Source organism: Aythya fuligula, chromosome 2 (genome assembly GCF_009819795.1).
Source record: "Aythya fuligula isolate bAytFul2 chromosome 2, bAytFul2.pri, whole genome shotgun sequence".
Classification (NCBI taxonomy): Eukaryota; Metazoa; Chordata; class Aves; order Anseriformes; family Anatidae; genus Aythya; species Aythya fuligula.
Window position 1 is genome coordinate 158,627,630 of NC_045560.1, and position 19,773 is coordinate 158,647,402.

At 53.1% G+C, this 19,773-nt stretch overlaps 3 protein-coding genes across 3 annotated transcripts; 2 read left to right on the forward strand and 1 right to left on the reverse strand.

Annotated features, from left to right (window-relative positions):
• The first annotated feature begins 10,603 nt into the window (after nucleotides 1-10,603).
• LOC116486586 (feather keratin 1-like) lies at nucleotides 10,604-10,924 on the forward strand. Its single transcript, XM_032182946.1, has one exon. It carries the CDS (start codon nucleotides 10,604-10,606, stop codon nucleotides 10,922-10,924), a length of 321 nt encoding a protein of 106 aa, XP_032038837.1.
• A 2,745-nt stretch (nucleotides 10,925-13,669) lies between these two features.
• LOC116486605 (feather beta keratin-like) lies at nucleotides 13,670-13,990 on the reverse strand. The gene has a single exon (XM_032182968.1). The coding sequence runs from the start codon at nucleotides 13,988-13,990 to the stop codon at nucleotides 13,670-13,672; it is 321 nt and encodes a 106-aa protein (XP_032038859.1).
• Nucleotides 13,991-17,421: 3,431 nt separating this feature from the next.
• On the forward strand, nucleotides 17,422-17,742 carry LOC116486807 (feather keratin 1-like). Its single transcript, XM_032183287.1, has one exon. The coding sequence runs from the start codon at nucleotides 17,422-17,424 to the stop codon at nucleotides 17,740-17,742; it is 321 nt and encodes a 106-aa protein (XP_032039178.1).
• The last annotated feature ends 2,031 nt before the right edge of the window (nucleotides 17,743-19,773 follow it).

Sequence of the window (19,773 nt, forward strand, 5' to 3'; positions counted from 1 at the left end):
AGGCGCGTGGCAGCTCACGCGCGTGCACACGCGTGTGCACGCCCGCATACACACGCGTGTGCGCGCCCGCACGCGTGTGCGCGCTCCCCAGGGGCACTGCCCAGGGCACCCCCCAAGGCAACGCAGGGTGCCCTGACCCCCCCCCCCTCCCAAAGGCACCTGAAGGTTTTGGGGTAACTCAAGCTGAAGGTTTTAGGGGAACCTCAGCCCCCCCTGCAGGTCTCGCCTCCAGGACCATCGTGGTTTCCTAGGAAAGAGCCCCAGATCTGCTCCTCTGCTTGCCCTGAAGCTTTCACCGCTGAGATTTCACCCGGGGGGTGGCCCAGCTTGGAGCTGGCACCCCAGCTGGGGGTGCTGGGCAAAGCCCCCCTTGCCAGAAGGTTGGGATCTGGTGGGAACAACATTATGGGGGGCATGAGCAGTGCCCCACATCCTCCTCCTGGGCTTTCCATCAGGCAGCGGTGCAGGGGAAAGGGGTGCGCAGCCTCCGTCCCCTCCTCCCCAAAGCAAGGGCTCGCCCAGCTCTTAAAAAAGGATTTTAATGAGCACCTTTAATGCACTGAAGCGGAGATTAAAACCCAGCAGGGCTTTCTGGTGGCTGGGGGAAGGTTTTAAAGCCCCTCCAAGCTGGCTCGTCCTTTGGGATTTCTGCTAAGCGAAGGCAGGGCCCTGCACTGCTCTTGATTGAAGAATGGGACTAAGGGACACCCAGGCAGGATTTCCCACTTCTCTTCCAAAGATGTGGTCCCCTTATGGAGGAGTAGTAAAATATCTCAGCTTTTTATGCCTTTTCTTCCTCTTTCTTTCTACTGGGTGAGCCCTGGAAGAGGAACAACCCTTTTTCCTTTGGGGAAATCTGAGGAAAAGCAATTTCTTTGGGGAACCCCTTCCTGGAGCTCTCTTTTTTTTTTTTTTTTTCCCTTTTTTCCCCAGCACACCAAAGGGTGTCACCTTGTCCTGTTTGTGCTGTGTTGTGTGGAAGCATCCGGCCCTTCTCTCCCAGCTGGGTGAGTCCCAGACTAACCCCACAGCCACAGGGTCCTGCCTGCCCAAAAAGGGTCACAGAAAAGGGGCACGGCAATGGGATAAACCTGGGGGTCTGGTGGCTCCACATGCAGGCATTTCTGGGGAAAGAGGCCCCACCACTTGTCCCTGAGCCATGGTGCCACTTCACGGGGTGGGACATTTGGGGATTAGCCCCTCGCCTTGCTCAGAGCAGCCCCCAGCCCTCCCAGGGCTTTCCCAACTCCAGCATCCCCCTCCTGGGAGCCACTCCAGCCCCGCTGCTCTTTCCCCCGTGAAACACGCCGGCTGATTTTACACCTGGAGCCCGTGAAGAGGCATGGAGGGTTGAAGCTGCCTCGCCATGCGAGGCAATGCCTCGTTTGCCCTGCAAACCTCTTTCATCCTCCAGCAGACGCCAAGAAGAAACCTCATCCCGGTGTTTTCTGCGCGGCCCCTCCACCTGCCCCAGCCCAAGGCAGGGGGATGAATCGCAGCCGCCCCACATCCAGCTGCATCCACGCTTCCAGCTCGCCGCAGCCGGTGGCTTGCGGTAAAATTAGCCGAGCCAGGGAAATGCAAAAAAGGCCAGGGAAGGCTCTCCAGGTGCCTGTGGGTGGAGAACGGCTTCCTGCCGTACCCCGAGGCCTTCGGAGAGTAATCACGGGTAACTCCTGTTCCTGCCAAGGCATTGCCACGTGCAGCTGGAGCTGCAGTCCGGCGCCTGGACCGCTGAGCCGCCCGCCGCCCCGCCGCCTTCCTGGGCGACCGCGGCGCTGGATTTGAGCATGGCAGCGCTGGAAGCAATGTTAGGGCAAGGAAGGAAGGGGAAGATCACAGGGAGAGGTGTAAACGTGCACTGACCGCACGGGATGGGGCTGGCTCTCTTGCTTCTGAAACCTGGGCTTTTGGTACAATCCAGCAAGATCTGTCGAGTATGGAAGCGTGGAGCAGACCCCGTAGCTCAAGCAGAGAGGTCTCCAGGGTGGCACAACCCGGAGACCTCGCAGCAGCCAGGGGAAAGCTTGGGTGGCTTCGTCAGATCCAGCAGCAGCTGGAGAGCCCACTGCCTTCGCCTGCTGCCTCATTTCTGCAACGAAGCTTCCTCGTGGGTGACCTATTTCTCTCCAACTGGTCTGGTTTCGGCTCCAGCCCTTCTCTGCCCTCCCCGTTCCACCCAGGGAAGTGGGGAAGACGGAGCCGAGCCACCCAGATGCTGCCCACCCCAGGGTGGGAGCCAGCTCGAAGCGATGATTCAAGGAACAACGGCCACAGCTTGCCCCAGACCCAACCCCCCACCCTCCGTCCTTGCTCTTGCTAATGATGGGAGGTTTCTCTGCATATGAAATACGAACCAATCGCAATTCAAATGAAGCATTTCTGGCCTTGGGTATAAATAAAAGGTATAAATCCGGCTCCTCGCAGGCTCCTGGCTTGTGGGGAGCGGCTGCTGCGCGCTAATGCCCTCGCCACCGCTTCGCCTTTGGCCCTGCCGAGTCCAGTCCTCCCGAGGGAGACGAGGGAAAGACCCCGCGTGGCTGCAGGCTGTGACCACTCTGTGACGAGTTTTGGGCCAGCTGAGAGTCACAACGCGAGTCAGACACTGGGAGAGGTGCCACCCGCTCCACCTGTAGCTCAGGAGGGTGAAGGTGGACCTGCTCCGGCAGGTTTCTCCTGCTGCGTGCCTGGCTTGGGGTCTCCTAAGGATGAGGTACAGCAAATATCCAGGCTGGGCAGGGAAAAGCCAAGGCGACCTCGCCTCTGGCTCCCCTGGGGGTTGCTGGCACGAGGGTGGATGGGAGGGAAGCATGCGCCGGTCCATCCGTGCTGCCAGGAGGTGGGGGATCTGGGTGGAGGACAACGTGGCTGTGAGCCTCCTCCCAAGCGCTCCCTGAACCCGTCTGAGCTGACTGTGCCCGAAACGAGCAGCTCTGGAGCAAGTTTGGGCTCAGACGGCCTCTGAAGCATGAGGCAGACATCCCGCTGGGCCTGGCTGCTCAGGCATGTCACAGGGCTGCAGAGAGACGAGATCGGCACCCGTTCCAGTCCAAGGGTTGACGTCGAGCTGGCAGAACTCCAAGGAGAACAACTCTCTCGTAAGAGCAGGTAATAAGATTTATATTTTTTTTTTTTCCTTGTATTGAATAGAGATTAGTAGAAGATGAACTGAAATAAACCCCTCAAGGCCAACGAGGCACGTCTCCAGGGGAGATGAGCTATCTGCACTAAATCACGGCATGAAAACGCCAAACAGATCCAAGCCCATTCCTCCTCTCTTTGCCTGGCTCCAAGGCAGGTGATGCTTGGTTTTGATTTCAGGGAAGGCCTTTGTTCCCAGCAAAAGCTTCGTCTTTGAAATGAGGCCGACTGCAGCTGTGTGCCGAACTCTCCAGCGCTCTGGACTCCAGCTGCTGCGGAGAGGTTCTCTAAATTTGCTTTTGATGAATATTTCAGTGCTGCCAATAGCCCCAGAGACTGCAAGTCTCACCCCAGAGCTCACCTGTTTTGCAGGAGCCTTCCTGCACGGCAGGAATTACAGAGAGCAAAAACTGAAAATAAAAAAATAATAAAAAAAATAATAATAATAGAAAAAAAAAAAAAAAGAAATGAGAAGAAAAAGTGAACGGCATCGGTGATGGGCAACAGGAGGAGGGGGGAGGTGGTAGTACTCAGAGATCAATGTTTGAGTACCAACATGGGAAGGTGGCACAAGGGAAAGTGCCTTCACCCCACCAGCTCTTACCCGTGCAGCCCCACAGGAGTCCCATCTCCACAGCAGAGCAGGGTCTTGTTCCTGCTCCTGGTCCCCAGCGTCCCCATACGATGCCTTGAGGACCCCTCCGTGGGGAGGATGGTGACCAGGAGCTTCCTGCATGGGTACCTCGGGGACACTGGGGCAGAAGGATGGTGACTTGTGTGAGAAAAAAACTCAGTAATTTTCTCAGACAGGGTCTTCTGTAAAGCTATTTTCTTTGTGATTGCAATGGCAGGAGTACACAGGAAAAGGATATCATAACCTTATATTCCCTAGTACCCAACGCTCAATTCCTCCCCTGGTTCCTCACTACAGGTTCACAAACTACTCAACGCACTTCTGTACCATAAACGTACAATTTTATTTGTCCAACCGTTCATTTCTCCTTTTTCCTTTTATTTATTATTTTTCCTTCTTCTCTCATGACTAGAGGGCCCATGGTTTTTGCTTTTACCAATTTCATACTGCTCATCCTGTTTTTCTTAGCTACCCTCCTTATTTTGGGACTGTGGGTCCTTCCCCTTATCTTCTTAACGTACTCCCCACTGTTATGCTGCATAATCACTCTTGAATATGAAAGGTTAGTGGAATTTTTCACTGCAAAAACACATTCTGCTGCAAAAACACCTTTGTTTCTCACACTTGGGGTCCCCTACACAGGTGGCCCAGGGACCTTGCAGGAGTCAGGTTGGTGGCCTGATGGTCACCTGGGCATCCCCCCAAAACAGATCATTTGGTGACCCTGGAGCAAGAAGTGACCAAGGCCTGAGGACTCCCGTGTGGGCAGAATGGGAACCACACGGCGGGGTGGATGGTGGAAAAAGGACCCTCTTCTTGGTCAGCTGAGGACTCCATGGCAAGGGGGTGGTGACATGGGCACCTTGCATGGCTTTAGCAGGGTCCTCACAGCAAGGGGGACCATGTGAGGATGACCGTGGTTCCCCACAGGGAGAGGACACCGTGTCATGGAGACTCCTAGGCGGTTGGACACCAAAGGGAGATCGTGACAGGGGAATCATGACAGGACCATGAACAGGTCTCCCTGGCATCTTGCAGCACAGCCAAGATGAACAGTGCGTGTTGAGGTATTGACTGCAGCTTTTGGGTGTTACCTTAATGGGGCATTTTGCTTTTCTTCAATCCTTCTAATCTCCCTAATATCTGTACGTGCAGTATTTTGTCTGTTTTTCAGCAGTATTTCTAGTCATTTGTTTCCTCACTTGCCCCCACCGCAGCCCAGCAGTTGTTTGGCGGGCAGTTTGGTGAAGATCATGTCCTTATTTTACGGGGAGGTGTTGATTGTGGGGTCCTGGTGGGCACTTTCTGGAAGCTTCCAGAAGCTTCTGCAGGTGCTGGGGCTGCCAGGTGCCCTATGACTGGCAGGCTCTGGTTGTTAGCTGCCTGCTGGGGCTGTGAGTGCCCAGCTCTGCTGAGGGCAGGCTGTGGTTGCTGGGGCAGAGGCTGGTGGCATTGCCCAAGGAGGAATACAAGCCACAGGAATGGCAGCCTGGTTAGTGATGGCCTTTATGGTCTCTTGGGGGGGTGGTTGAGTGTCATGGGGTGAGGCCATTTCTCTGTTTTTGCTGAGCCTGGAGTGGGATTGAATAGAATAGTTTGGGTGGAAGGGACCTTCAAAGATTATCCAGTCCAACTGCCTAGCCACTTCTGGGCTAACCAAAAGTTAAAGTTAAAGACATGGATCTATTGTAGCAGGTTCAGAGGAGGGACACAAAAGTGATGAGAAGGCTAAAACACCTCTTAAAAACTGAGAGAATTGTGTTCTCGCAGAAGAAGGCTTTGGGGAGATCTCATTGTGGCCTTTAAGTATTAAAGGAAGCCTATAAGAAAGATGGAAAAGAGCTTTTTACCTGTAGTGACAGCACAAAATGTAACGGTTTTCAAAAAGGAGGACGGATTTAGATTAGCTATTAGGAAGACATAATTTACTGTGAGGGTGGTGAGACACTGGAACGGGTTGCCCACAGAAGCTGTGGAAGTGTTCAAGGTCAGGAGAGTGGAGCCAGGCTCTTCTCGGTGATACCCAGTGATAGGACAAGGGGCAATGGGTGTAAGCTGGAACAAAGGAGGTTCCACTTAAATATGAGACAAAAATGTTTTACAGTGAGGGTGACAGAACACTGGAAGAGGCTGCCCAGGGGGGCTGTGGAGTCTCCTTCTCTGGAGACTTTCAAAACCCTCCTGGATGTGTTCCTGTGTGACATGATTTAGGTTTTCCTGCTCAGGTAGGGGCATGTGACTAGATGATCTTTTGAGGTCCCTTCCAATCTCTAATATTCTGTGATTCTGTGAAAAAGTAATGTTGTTGGTACCACTGTGAGAGCATATTTAACTGAACTTCCCCTGCGGCACATGGAGAGTCCCCTGGTGGAGCAGGCTGTGCCCCTGCAGCCCATGGGTCCCACATGGAGCAGATCTCCACGCTGCAGCCCCTCCATGGGTGGAGGAGCCCCCAGTGGAGCAGGTGGATGTGGCCTGGAGGAGGCTGCGGCCCATGGAGAGCCCCCACAGGAACAGGCTCCTGTCTGGACCTGCAGCCCATGGGAGACCCACGTTGGAGCAGTTTGCTCATGATTGATGACCCTGGGGTATGGACCCATATTTGGAGCAGTTCTTGAAGAGCTGCTGCCTGTGGGAAGCCCACACAGGATCAGTTCAGGAAGGATGGCAACATAAGGGGAGGGACCCCACCTTGGAGCAGAAGAAGAGAGTGACCCAGAAGGAGCGGCGGAGATGAAGTGTTACAGACTGATCACAGTCCCCATTCCTCCATTACCCTTTGTCACTCAGTGGGGAGGAGGTGGAAGAGGTTGGATGGGTGAGAGGCATTTTTAGTTTGTTCTCGTTGTCTCTCACTTCTCTAGTTTGTTAACAACAGTTAATATATTTCTCTCATCTCCCTATACTGAGTCTGTTTTGCCTGTGACGGTAATTGTTGAGTGATCTCCCTGCCCTTATCTCAATATTTGAGCGTTTTTCATCGTATTTTCACCCCCTTTCCCTTTGAGGAGAGGGAGTGAGAAAACAGTTGTGGTGGAGCTCGGCTGCACACCTGAGTACAACCACCACAACAGAGGATTAGTTTTTGGGTCCTCATCCTTGGAGATATCGAGAACCCAACTTCACGTGGTCAGAACAGACTTAGTATGTTGTGGGAGTCCACTCTTCTCCTGCGCTTGACATAAGTGTGGCAGAGGCTTATGAGGTCTATTATGAATCACAATAGACCTTAATGTGACCCTTCCTTGACGGGCAAATCCATGACCAAAAAGAAAGGCGGGTACCTCCTTAAAAAATGTGCCTATTGAAATAATTCATGGGAAAATGATGTATCACATCAGAATCGAAAAATTGTATGACTACATGACAATCACGTTAACTTATAAATAAGTTAGAGAAAAATGTGGTGGAGTATATTTTTCTCAAACTCTGCTATGATTCATGATTAACTAATGTTACATCAGTCCTGAAACTCAGATGCCCAGCTGGGTGAAACCACAACAGCCCATTTCTGTGCTTCTCTGGATTGTGCCTTGACAGAAATAGCCATGGTTGTGGAGCTGATGACCCAGTGGGTCAGGGACGGCACAAAGGTGCAAACACGATCCACGAGGAGTCTCGCACCATACTGTGTCTGTGTGAAGGACAACTCTGTTTAATAATACTGGCCTCAATAGAGACCACAGAGGGACACCACTCCTCCCTGGTGTCCACCTGGGCACCGAGCTGTTGAGCGCAACTCTTGAGATGTGACCATGCACACAACTCCTTATCTGCTGAGTGGCCCATCATATCTTTCCATGGTAGTGAGAAGGAGCTATGTAAGAGCCTCGTCCAAACACTTCTTGAACACCAAGAGGCTTGGACCCTGATGGCCACTTGAGCCCTGCTTTTTGTTCTTTTTGTCGGGTGAAGTTGGAAGAGCGTTGGGAGAAGAAAACAAGAGGAGGCATCTGAGGATATGGGATGCAGATTGATTTTATTGAGGAAAACATGAAACAGAGGGAGCGTCAAGGTGCACATTCTGAGGTGCCTGAAGGGCGACCACCAGCCTGTGTGCCTTGCGCAGAGCAGATTTTCCCAGAGCCCCAAGGTCTCCCTACTCCGTGGTAGGAGCAGCCCCAGAAGGTTTCCGGAGGGATTGTGCTAGTGAGCAAGGCATTGCAGCAGAGAGTAGCAGCTGTAGGTGGTGGTGCTATGGAAAGGAGAAAAAAGAAGAAAGAAGAAGGTATGTTGGCCATGTTTCCTGACAGCAAGGGCTGGCCCCTTCCTTGCTTGCTGGCTTTCTTGTGCCATGGAATGATGAGCCGAAGCCGGTGAGCCCGTGTGCCATGAGCGGCACAGAGGAGCGTCCTCAGCCTGAGAGCTGGCTTGCACGGTGTTGGAGGCTGCTGTCAGGGGTGTTGGCGTGGGTCCTTAGCAGGGGTAGCAGGCTCTTCCACCAGAGAAGCAGCCCAGGCCTCCGAAGCCATAGCCCCCAAAGCCAAAGCCTCCGAAGCCTCCAGAGGAGATGGGCACTCCCTGGGCGCTGAGGTTGCTGCCCACAGCAGCTGATGCGGAGGATCCAACGGCGGTGTTCTGGGGGAAGGAGCTGAGGATGGGTCCTGGCAGGGTGACCAGCACGGCAGGAGGCTGGATGACGACGCGGGAGTCCTCGCACTGCCTGACACAGGGCTCGTTGCAGCTGTTAGCCAGCGGGGTGGGTCCGCAGGGGTTGCAGAAGTTGTAGCAGGACATGTCTGCGGTGTGGAGGGTCCCTGGAAGAGAGAGTGTTGTGAAGGCTGAGGGTGTTGGGGGTGTGTGGAGCGGTGGTGGGGGAGGCCAAGGGGGTAGGGAGCCTAGGGTTGTGTGGAGCATGGCTTTGGGGAGGCAGAAAGGCTGCTGAGGCTGGGGGGGCAGAGGGCGTGTGGAGAGATGGGTCAGATGGGGCAGGCAAAGGTTGGGAGTGGGGTTCAAGCTCACCTTGTTGGTCGCAGGGGAGAAGGTGTCGAGAGGAGTGTGTGAGGGTGCGAGGCGCAGGGCCGGCTTTTATGCCGGTCCTTGAGTGCCTGGGGGCAAGAGAGCCTTTGCGCACAACAGCATTTTGCAAGAGCCGCTCTTGTATACCAAAGCCTGGCAAGTAATGAGGTGGGGTGTGCTGTTCTTCCCGCAACTCTACCTTTTCATTTCCTCCTGTTTTCCTCCTGTTGAGTTGTCCATTCCAAAGTCCATTGTTGTCCATTCCAAATCTAGTGATTCCTTTGGAATGAAAAAATTAGAAGTTCAAATATGTATTGTCTCAAATGTTTACTGTCTGACCAAAAATTGCCTAAGGAGTGGTATCAGTCACTTCTAGTCCTCAGGAACCGCTCACAAATCCTGTGATATTCAACAAGTAATTGAAAATGGCCTCAGAGAGACATGAGGGAGCTCTGACAGTATTCATGGGTGCAACCTTTTTGGTTTCCACCTGAGCTGAGGAAATATTCGATCCCTGCTAAATACCCGTGTCAACAAGACCCATGTCAACTGCCAGACAGTCACGTTCCTTGACCAGCCAGCAGTGCTTTTGATTTATCCCAGTACATGGTTTGCTCTTTTGGCTACAAGGGCACACTGTTGACTCATACTCATCTTGCTGTCAACTAGAAGCCCCAGATCCCTTTCCACAAGGCAGCTCTCCAGCTCTCTCATCTCCCATTCTGTACATATTGCCAGGGTGCCCTGTACCAAGTGCCAAATATGACAATTAGTCTTCAACTTCATGGGATTGGTGGTTGCACAGCCCTGTGGTCTATCAAGATCTCTCTCGACAACATTGAGGGAGACAACAGCAACTCCTTATTTCCTATCATCTGCAAACTTACTTAGTATGCATTTGAGACTTATATCCAGATGATTTACAGAAACATCACAGAGAACTGGGTCCAAAATGAAGACCTGGTGAACCCCACTAGTGACTGGCTGCAGGACTCATATAACCCCATTTACTACAACCCTTTGAACTTGACCAGTCAGCCAACAGTCCACCAACTGTGTTATGTATTTATATAACTACATGCTAGACATTTTGTTCCGGAGGATGTTGTGAGAAACAGTATCAAAAGGTTTGCTGAAATCCAAAGAAATTGCATGTACTGCCTTCCTTTGGTCAATTAGATGGGTAACCTTGTCGTAATAGGAAGTGGCTGCACCTCATGCCCACTGTATGCAGGAAGCCCCTCTTGACAATGAAGCCGCAACCACACCACATGAGAGCAGCACCATGACCTCACTGAAAACACCACTCCTCTCCTATGCTTGGGTCACGTCTTCTGCCCGCCCTGACATGCACCTTCAAGAGCAATCCCTTGGCCTCTAATAATTACTTTCACGTGAAAGGTGCAACCATTGCCAAATAGATGTCCTCAAGAGGAGGACGTGAAAATTGAGTGTTGCAGGATCAAAAACACACCCCACCTCATTACTTTCCAAGCTTTGACATGTAAGAGCAGGTCACGCCAAATGCTGTCATGCGCAAAGGCTCTCTTGCCCCACGGGCACTCAAGGACCAGCATAAAAGCCGGCCCTGCACCTCGCACCCTCACACACTCCTCCCGAAGCCTTCTCCTCTGCGAACAACAAGGTGAGCCTGAACCCTGATTCCCTCCTTCGCCCACCCCACCAGGCCTGTCTTTCCATACGCCCTGTGACCCCAGCCTCAGCAGCCCTTCCAGCTTCCCACCCCCATGCTCCCCACAACCCCAGGCCTCCCCACTCCCTTGGCCTCCCCCACCACCGCTCCACACACCCACAACACCCTCAGCCTTCACAACACCCTCTCTTCCAGGGACCCTCCACACCACAGACATGTCCTGCTACGACATCTGCCGCCCCTGTGGACCCACCCCGCTGGCTAACAGCTGCAACGAGCCCTGTGTCAGGCAGTGCGAGGACTCCCGCGTCGTCATCCAGCCTCCTGCCGTGCTGGTCACCCTGCCAGGACCCATCCTCAGCTCCTTCCCCCAGAACACCGCCGTTGGATCCTCTGCATCAGCTGCCGTGGGCAGCAACCTCAGCGCCCAGGGAGTGCCCATCTCCTCTGGCGGCTTCGGAGGCTTTGGCTTTGGGGGCTATGGCTTCGGAGGCCTGGGCTGCTTCTCTGGCGGAAGAGCCTGCTACCCCTGCTAAGGACCCACGCCAACACCCCTGACAGCAGCCTCCAACACTGTGCCCGCCAGCTCTCAGGCTGAGGACGCTCCTCTGTGCCGCTCATGGCACACGGGCTCACCAGCTGTAGCTCATTCCATGAGCAAGAAAGCAAGAAAGGAAGGAATAGGCCATCCCATGCTGTCAGGAAACATGGCCAACATACCTCCTTCTTTTTTCCTCTTTCTCCTTTCCATAGCACCACCACCTACGGCCACTACTCTCTGCTGCTATGACTGGTTCATAAGCCAAATGCCAACATGGATTGACACTCTCTCTGCTACTCTCCTCAGTAGGACAGGAAGTTCTCAGTGCTCTGGGGAAATGTGCTGTAGATGACGGAGAGCAGGTGGTGGTCACTCTAATAGGACCTCAAACCCTGGCTCTTGTATTGTTGCTCCTTCCTTTTATTTTTTTTTCCTCTCAATAAAATCTATCTGCATCCCATCCTGACATTTGTTGTCTTTCTTTTTTTCAACCCAATGCGCTTTCTGCTTTACCTACTACTAACGCTTTGCTCAAGAGGCCATCGTGTGGGGTTGTAAAGGCTCACTGAACCTCCCCTCTCAAGGATGTCATCACCAACAACACAGGTGGGCACCAGCTGGTTTTCCAGCCCATCATCAATACATATGGATGACCACACTAAGGGTTGGGCACGTCATGGAATTAGATTTCACACTGCTTTAATAGAGCAGCAATTTGGGATTTATTTTCTATTTTGAGGTATAGATGGTATGATTTTAAACAGCTCTTCATCAACGTTTGATCATCTGAGAATTTAAAAGAATTATTTTAATGGTATTTGCTACAATAGAAACAGTGACTTAAAGGCTCAAGAATGGCAAAGTTCAGCTGCGACTTACTGCAGGGTTCTTGGGGGTATATAAATTCAGTCATGCACTTCCAAAATACACCCTAGAGTATACCCTAATTCCTTGTTGGTGTTTGTCTGCATCTGAGATTGTTCCTCAAGGAGATAGGCCTGAGATGCACTTCCCTTCAGGGCTATGCTGTGAGGCATACCCTTTCTCCTGGCACCAGGCAGTAACTGAATTTAGTCTGGGTCCCTTGTCTTTGTACCCAGCCATCTGGGATTTGGAACAAGAAGGAGATTCAGCCTGAGCACCCTTCTCTGTGGGTTGAAATCGCCCAGCTCTCTCACCTTCTCCTCATATTGAAGAGGCTCGAGGCCCTCCAGCATCTTGGTAGCAATGCACTGGAATTGCTCCAGCCTGTCTGCTTCAACCTTCCACTGGGGCGCCTCAAACAGGACAAAGGACTCCACAAGGGGCCTCACCGGTGCTGAGGAGAGATGACGGAGCACCTTCCTCAATTTGCTGGCAACGCTCTTCCCCATGCCCTCCTGGAGTCTGGTGGCCTCTTTTGCCGCAAGGCTGCATTGCTGACTCCAGGTTCTGCTCGGTAAAGCTGACTGCCACTGTAAGTCTGGTTACATTCAATGTATCTTGAATTATCACCATCATGCATGCACACTTAATGCAATAAGCATTATAAGCACAATTACACAATCACGATCACGGATTCACAAACAAGAGAATACACTTTCAGGCTAGTAAATTAGAAGCAACAGGAGTACAAGTTCTTGTTCACCAAAAGGTCATGCTTTGGTTATCAGTTTGAGCCAGAGCTGCCCATGCAGTCTGTCAGTTCCACAATACCATCTGGTTCCTGATCCCGGAAGGGATGTCACAGAGTCTGACCACAGTGCCTTTGCTCTGCTCCACTCTCCATACTATGTCTCTTAGACTCAGCACACCAAGAGTCCCTGGTGTTACAGATACCTAGGGTTGCAGGCTTTGTTGCCAAAGACAATACCATGTAAGTACTTCATTGCATATCCTCCGCATCTGAGCCTTGAAGTTTCCTCAACACTGAACCATCACTTAAGAGGTGAACAAGTGTTTAGCCTCACCGAGACACCTCGAGCACTTATTCCAAAATTTCAAATAGATGTCTCTCCATTTTACTGAGACATCAGTCTCACTAAACTCTCAACTAACTTCTCAAGACAAGCTAGCTGTGTGTGCAACTCTTGAGATGTGACCATGCAGGCAATTCCTTATCTGCTGAGTGGCCCATCATGTCTTTCCATGGTAGTGAGAAGGAACTATGTAAGAGCATTATCCAAATGCTTCTGGAACACCAAGCGGCTTGGGCCCTGATGGCCACTTGAGCCCTGCTTTTTGTTCTTTTTGTCGGGTGAAGTTGGAAGAGCGTTGGGAGAAGAAAACAAGAGGAGGCATCTGAGGATATGGGATGCAGATTGATTTTATTGAGGAAAACATGAAACAGAGGGAGCGTCAAGGTGCACATTCTGAGGTGCCCGGAGGGCGACCACCAGCCTATTTTCCTTGCGCAGAGCAGATTTTCCCAGAGCCCCAAGGTGTCCCTACTCCGTGGTAGGAGCAGCCCCAGAAGGTTTCCGGAGGGATTGTGCTAGTGAGCAAGGCATTGCAGCAGAGAGTAGCAGCTGTAGGTGGTGGTGCTATGGAAAGGAGAAAGAGGAAAAAAGAAGGAGGTATGTTGGCCATGTTTCCTGACAGCAAGGGCTGGCCCCTTCCTTCCTTGCTGGCTTTCTTGTGCCATGGAATGAGCTACGGCTGGTGAGCCCGTGTGCCATGAGCGGCACAGAGGAGCATCCTCAGCCTGAGAGCTGGCTTGCACGGTGTTGGAGGCTGCTGTCAGGGGTGTTGGCGTGGGTCCTTAGCAGGGGTAGCAGGCTCTTACGCCAGAAAAGCAGCCCAGGCCTCCGAAGCCAAAGCCTCCAAGGCCAAAGCCTCCGAAGCCGCCGGAGGAGATGGGCACTCCCTGGGCGCTGAGGTTGCTGCCCACGGCAGCTGATGCGGAGGATCCAACGGCGGTGTTCTGGGGGAAGGAGCTGAGGATGGGTCCTGGCAGGGTGACCAGCACGGCAGGAGGCTGGATGACGACGCGGGAGTCCTCGCACTGCCTGACACAGGGCTCGTTGCAGCTGTTAGCCAGCGGGGTGGGTCCGCAGGGGCGGCAGATGTCGTAGCAGGACATGTCTGCGGTGTGGAGGGTCCCTGGAAGAGAGGGTGTTGTGAAGGCTGAGGGTGTATTGGGGGTGTGGAGCGGTGGTGGGGGAGGCCAAGAGAGTGGGGAGGCCTTGGGTAGTGGGGAGCATGGCTTTGTGGAGGCAGAAGGGCTTCTGAGGCTGGGGGGATTGTAAGGTTGGGGAGGTAAGGCTGGTCAGGTGGGCGAATGATTGGAGTGGGGTTCAGGCTCACCTTGTTGTTCGCAGGGGAGAAGGTGTCGGGAGGAGTGTGTGAGGGTGCTACGAGCAGGGACGGCTTATATATTGGCCCCCGAGTGCCTTTGGGGCAAGAAATCCTTTGCGCATGACAATATTTGGTATGAGCTGCTATTACATGCCTAAGCCTGGCAAGTAATGAGGTGGGGTGTGTTGTCATTCCCACAACGCTCTGGTGTCCTTTTCTCCTGTTGAGGATGTGGCTCTGTGGCCATGGCGGCAGCTTTTAAAAGTGGGTCTTTGGGTGGATTTGCATGGAGCGTTCGTTTGAGGGCAGTCAGCAGATGCGGCCAAAGCATGGGAGAGGTGGGGTGTCATGAAGTGAGGTCATGGCGTGTCACTCGTCCAGTGCTGTTTTCGGCTGCATTGTTGCAAGGAAGGGGCCCTAGATGCTGGCCTCGCCATAATGCAGGCTGGTCTGGGATTCCCAGGTGTGCTGTGCGCGAGGCACAGGCATTGATGTCACACTCGTTCCCTCCTTGCCATCCTGCAATCTCCCAGCGCTTGTGTTCATTCCTTCTCTTTCACATTGCGTGTTCTTCAGCGGTCGGTGGTTTGGTGGCCTTTGTGCCTGAAAGGTCCTTTTGTGGGAGACGAGAGGCTGCGTGTTTTCTTCTTGTGGCAGCTTGGGGGTTTGTTCATGCGGAGGAGAGGTGTTTGCGACAGCAGGACGTTGTCCTCTCAGGCCTGGTTGAGAGCTTGCAAGCCCTGAGCTGAGGGGCAGTGGTTTGTCAGGAAGACTGAGGCAGAGCTTTTGGGGTCTTGTTCGGTGCTGAGCGTTCAAGGGTGAGACCCTTTCCCTGCCTAGGTTTGATGGTCAGACGCAGGGTTGGGACCCTGCAGCAGGCAGTTGGAGACATGCATGGTGCGCAGGTCCGCAGCTGTGAGCACCTCGTGGATGCGTGGTCCTGGCATGGCTGCCCAGTAGCAAGGCCTGTCCCCATTCGGCTGAGGTGGATTTGGCTTGCTGCTGAAGTGAGTAGTGTTGGTTGCTGAGGAAGATGAAGCAAGGTAGGAAGGGGGGCTGTGCAACTGGGTGTGCCATGGTCCGTGAGGCCTGCTGCATTGAAGCCAGGAATGCTTAGGGCACGGTGTGGTGTCCTTGCAAGGCCACTACTAATTCTCTTGGAAAGGTCCTGGTGAGTGGGAGAGGCTCCTGAAGGCTGGAAGAGACTCACCCCGCTCCTCTGTTCAAGAAGGTGAAGAAGGAAGGGTTTAGGAAACCAGAGGTTAGCCTGACTTCAGTCACTGGGAAGGTTCTAAAGGAAATCCTCCCAGAAAGCGCTGTCAAGCAGACGAAGAACCAGAATGTGATGGGCAGTAGTCAGCAAGGATTTACATAGGGAAAGTCACACGGGAGCCTCCTCAGCGTCTTCTATGTTGAAGTGAGTAGCTTGTTGGATGAGGAAAAAACAGTGGCAGCTGCTCAAGTTTAGTAAAGCCTGTATGTAGTAAGGGCTTTCTTTGGCTCTTGCTCCCATGATACGTTCATAGAAAAGCAAAGAAAGTATGGGTTAGATAAAGGTATGCTGAGGTGGGCTGAAAAATGGCCAATTGCTTAGGTGCAGAGGCTTGTGCTGAATGGCACGGAGCGGAGTTAGAGGCAAGGCCCTATCAGTGTGGTCCAGGAGTCAGCAGCGAGGCCAGCACTGTTCCATATCCTCATTTGTGAAGTGGGTGATGGGATGGAGTGACCCCGCAGGAAGTCTGAAGATGTCCCGAGAATGGGAGGAGCAACTGATGCACGTGATGAACGTGGCACCATTCAGAATGATGTGCAGAGGCTGGAGAACTGGGCAGAGAGGAACATCATGAAGTTGCAGAAGGGGCAAAGCAAAGTTCTGCCTATAGGGAGGACTAACGGCGGGCAGCAGGACATGGTGATGTCCTACAAAGGGGCAGACACTTTGCCCAGCAGGACCTTGCGTTGCTTTTGGAGAGCAAGCTGACGATGAGTCAACAATGCAGCCTTGAGGCAAAAGAGGCAACCAGGCTCCAGGAGGGCATGGGGAAGAGCATTGCCAGCAAATTGAGGAAGGCGCTCCGCTATCTCTCCTCAGCACTGGTGAGGCCCCTTGTGGAGTCCTTTGTCCCGTTTGAGGAGCCCCAGGGAAGGTTGAAGCAGACAGGCTGGAGCAATTCCAGTGCAGGGCTACCAAGATGCTGAAGGGCCTGGAGATTCTTCCAAGATTAGGAGAAGGTGAGAGAGCTGGGCGATTTCAGCCTGCAGAGAAGGGTTCTCAGGCTGAATCTCCTCCTTGTTCAAAATCCCGGATGGGCAGGAAGGAAGACAAGGGAGCCAGACCACCCCCAAGCTGCCACAAGAAGAAAACACACAGCCTCCCGTCTCCCACAAAAGGACCTTCCAAGTATAAAGGCCACCAAGCCACCAATTGACACAGGACACCCAAGGTGAAAGACAAGGAATGAACACAAGCGTAGGGAGAGGGCAGGATGGCAAGGAGGGAACGAGTGTGAAACCACTGCCAGTGCCTCATGCCTAGCACATCTGGGAAGCCCACACCAGCCAGTATTATGGCGAGGCCAGCAAATAGGGCCCCTTCCTCGCAACAATGCAGCCGCAAACAGCACCGCACGAGTGACACGCCATGACCTCACTTCATGACACCCCACCTCTCCCATGCTTTGGCCGCGTCTGCTGACTGTCCTCAAACGCACGCTCCATTCAAATCCACCCAAAGAGCCACTCAAAAGCTGCCGCCACGGCCACAAAGACACATCCTAACAGGAGAAAAGGACACCAGAGCGTTGCGGGAACGACAACACACCCCACCTCATTACTTGCCAGGCTTAGGCATGTAATAGCAGCTCACGCTAAATGCTGTCATGCGCAAAGGGTTTCTTGCCCCAAAGGCACTCAAGGACCAGCATAAAAGCCTGCCCTGCTTGTAGCACCCTCACACGCTCCTCTCGACACCTTCTCCCCTGCGACCAACAAGGTGAGCCTGAACCCCACTCCCATCATTCGCCCACCTGACCAGCCTTGTCTGCCCAGCCTTACTATCCCCCCAGCCTCAGAAGCCCTTCTCCCTCCCCAAAGCTATGCTCCCCACTACCCAAGGCCTCCCCACTCCCTTGGCCTCCCCCACCACCACTCCACACACCCCTAACACCCTCCGCCTTCCCAACACGCTCTCTTCCAGGAACCCTCCACACCACAGACATGTCCTGCTACGACATCTGCCGCCCCTGTGGACCCACCCCGCTGGCTAACAGCTGCAACGAGCCCTGTGTCAGGCAGTGCGAGGACTCCCGCGTCGTCATCCAGCCTCCTGCCGTGCTGGTCACCCTGCCAGGACCCATCCTCAGCTCCTTCCCCCAGAACACCGCCGTTGGATCCTCCGCATCAGCTGCCGTGGGCAGCAACCTCAGCACCCAGGGAGTGTCCATCTCCTCCGGCGGCTTTGGAGGCTTTGGCCTTGGAGGCTTTGGCTTTGGAGGACTGGGCTGCTTCTCTGGTGGAAGAGCCTGCTACCCCTGCTAAGGACCCACGCCAACACCCCTGACAGCAGCCTCCAACACCGTGCAAGCCAGCTCTCAGGCTGAGGATGCTCCTCTGTGCCGCTCATGGCACACGGGCTCACCAGCCTTAGCTCATTCCATGGCACAAGAAAGCCAGCAAGGAAGGAAGGGGCCAGCCTTGCTGTCAGGAAACATGGCCAACATACCTCCTTCTTTCTTCCTCTTTCTCCTTTCCGTAGCACCACCACCTACAGCTGCTACTCTCTGCTGCAATGCCTTGCTCACTAGCACAATCCCTCCGGAAACCTTCTGGGGCTGCTCCTACCACGGAGTAGGGAGACCTTGGGGCTCTGGGAAAATCTGCTCTGCGCAAGGGACGTAGGCTGGTGGTCGCCCTCCAGGCACTTCAGAACGTGCACCTCCCACATGACGCTCCCTCTGTTTCATGTTTTCCTCAATAAAATCAATCTGCATCCTATATCCTCAGATGCCTCCTCTTGCTTTCTTCTCCCAACGCTCTTCCAACTTCACCTGACAAAGAGGAGAAAAAGCAGGGCTCAAGTGGCCATCAGGGCCCAAGCCGCTTGGTGTTCAAGAAGCGTTTGCACAACACTCTTACATAGATCCTTCTCACTACCATGGAAAGACAAGATGGCCATGCAGCAGATAAGGAACTGCCTGCATGGTCACATCTCAAGAGTTGCGCTCAATAGCTAAGTTGTCTTGAGAAGTTAGTTGAGAGTTTAGTGAGACTGATGTCTCAGTAAAATGGAGAGACATCTACTTGACATTTTAGAATAATTGCTGGAGGTTACTTGGTTAAGCTAAACACTTGTTCACCTCTTAAGGGATCGTTTAGCATTGAGAAAACTTCAAGGCTCAGATGCGGAGGATATGCAATGAAGTACTTACATGGTATTGTCTTTGGCAACAAAGCCTGCAACCCTAGGTATCTGTAACACCAGGGAATCTTGGTGTGCTGAGTCTAAGAGACATAGTATGGAGAGTGGAGCAGAGCAAAGTCACTGTGGCCAGACTCTGTGACATCCCTTCCGGGATCAGGAACCAGATGGTATTGTGGAACTGACAGACTGCATGGGCAGCTCTGGCTCAAACTGATATCCAAAGCATGGCCTTTTGGTGAACAAGGACTTGTACTCCTGTTGCTTCTAATTTACTAGACTGAAAGTGCATTCTCTTGTTTGTGAATCCGTGATCGTGATTGTGTAATTGTGCTTATAATGCTTATTGCATTAAGTGTGCATGCATGATGGTGATAATTCAAGATACATTGAATGTAACCAGACTTATAGTGGCAGGCAGCTTTACCGAGCAGAACCTTGAGTCAGCAATGCAGCCTTGTGGCAAAAGAGGCCACCAGGCTCCAGGAGGGCATGGGGAAGAGCGTTGCCAGCAAATTGAGGAAGACGCTCCGTCATCTCTCCTCAGCACTGGTGAGGCCCCTTGTGGAGTCCTTTGTCCAGTTTGAGGTGCCCCAGCGGAACCTAGAAGCAGACAGGCTGGAGCAATTCCAGTGCATTGCTACCAAGATGTTGAAGGTCCTGGAGCTTCTTCAATATGAGAAGGAGAGAGAGCTGGGCGATTTCAGCCTGCAGAGAAGGGTGCTCAGGCTGAATCTCCTTCTTGTTCCAAATCTCAGATAGGCGGGAATGAAGGCAAGGGACCTAGACTAAATTCAGTTACTGCCTGCTGCCGGGGGAAAGGAGAGTGAAAGCCACAGAGAAGCAATTTCCTTGGAAGAGAAGGAACCCCTTTTTCCCTGTGAGAGTGGTCAAGCAGTGGACCTCAAGCAGAGGTTTTGCATTTCCATCCTGGCAGATATGAGAAACCCAGGAACTGCACATGGTCCTGGACAGCCTGCTGTAGCTGCCTGTGCTTGAGCAGGGCGCTTGCAGTACATGGTGTCCAGAGGTTACTTCCAAACGGAAGGCATTCTGTGGCTGCATCTGTTGTCAATGCGGGAGAACGTGCTGGGTGAGAAAGCAGTCCAGTGTGTGCTGACACAGAGGGATTGTTTCAGAGGGCATGTGCA

Bases quoted from the DNA above. Each gene is read 5' to 3' on its own strand.
- LOC116486807 (XM_032183287.1), top strand. From the start codon at position 17,422: ATGTCCTGCTACGACATCTGCCGCCCCTGTGGACCCACCCCGCTGGCT.
- LOC116486586 (XM_032182946.1), top strand. From the start codon at position 10,604: ATGTCCTGCTACGACATCTGCCGCCCCTGTGGACCCACCCCGCTGGCT.
- LOC116486605 (XM_032182968.1), bottom strand. From the start codon at position 13,990: ATGTCCTGCTACGACATCTGCCGCCCCTGCGGACCCACCCCGCTGGCT.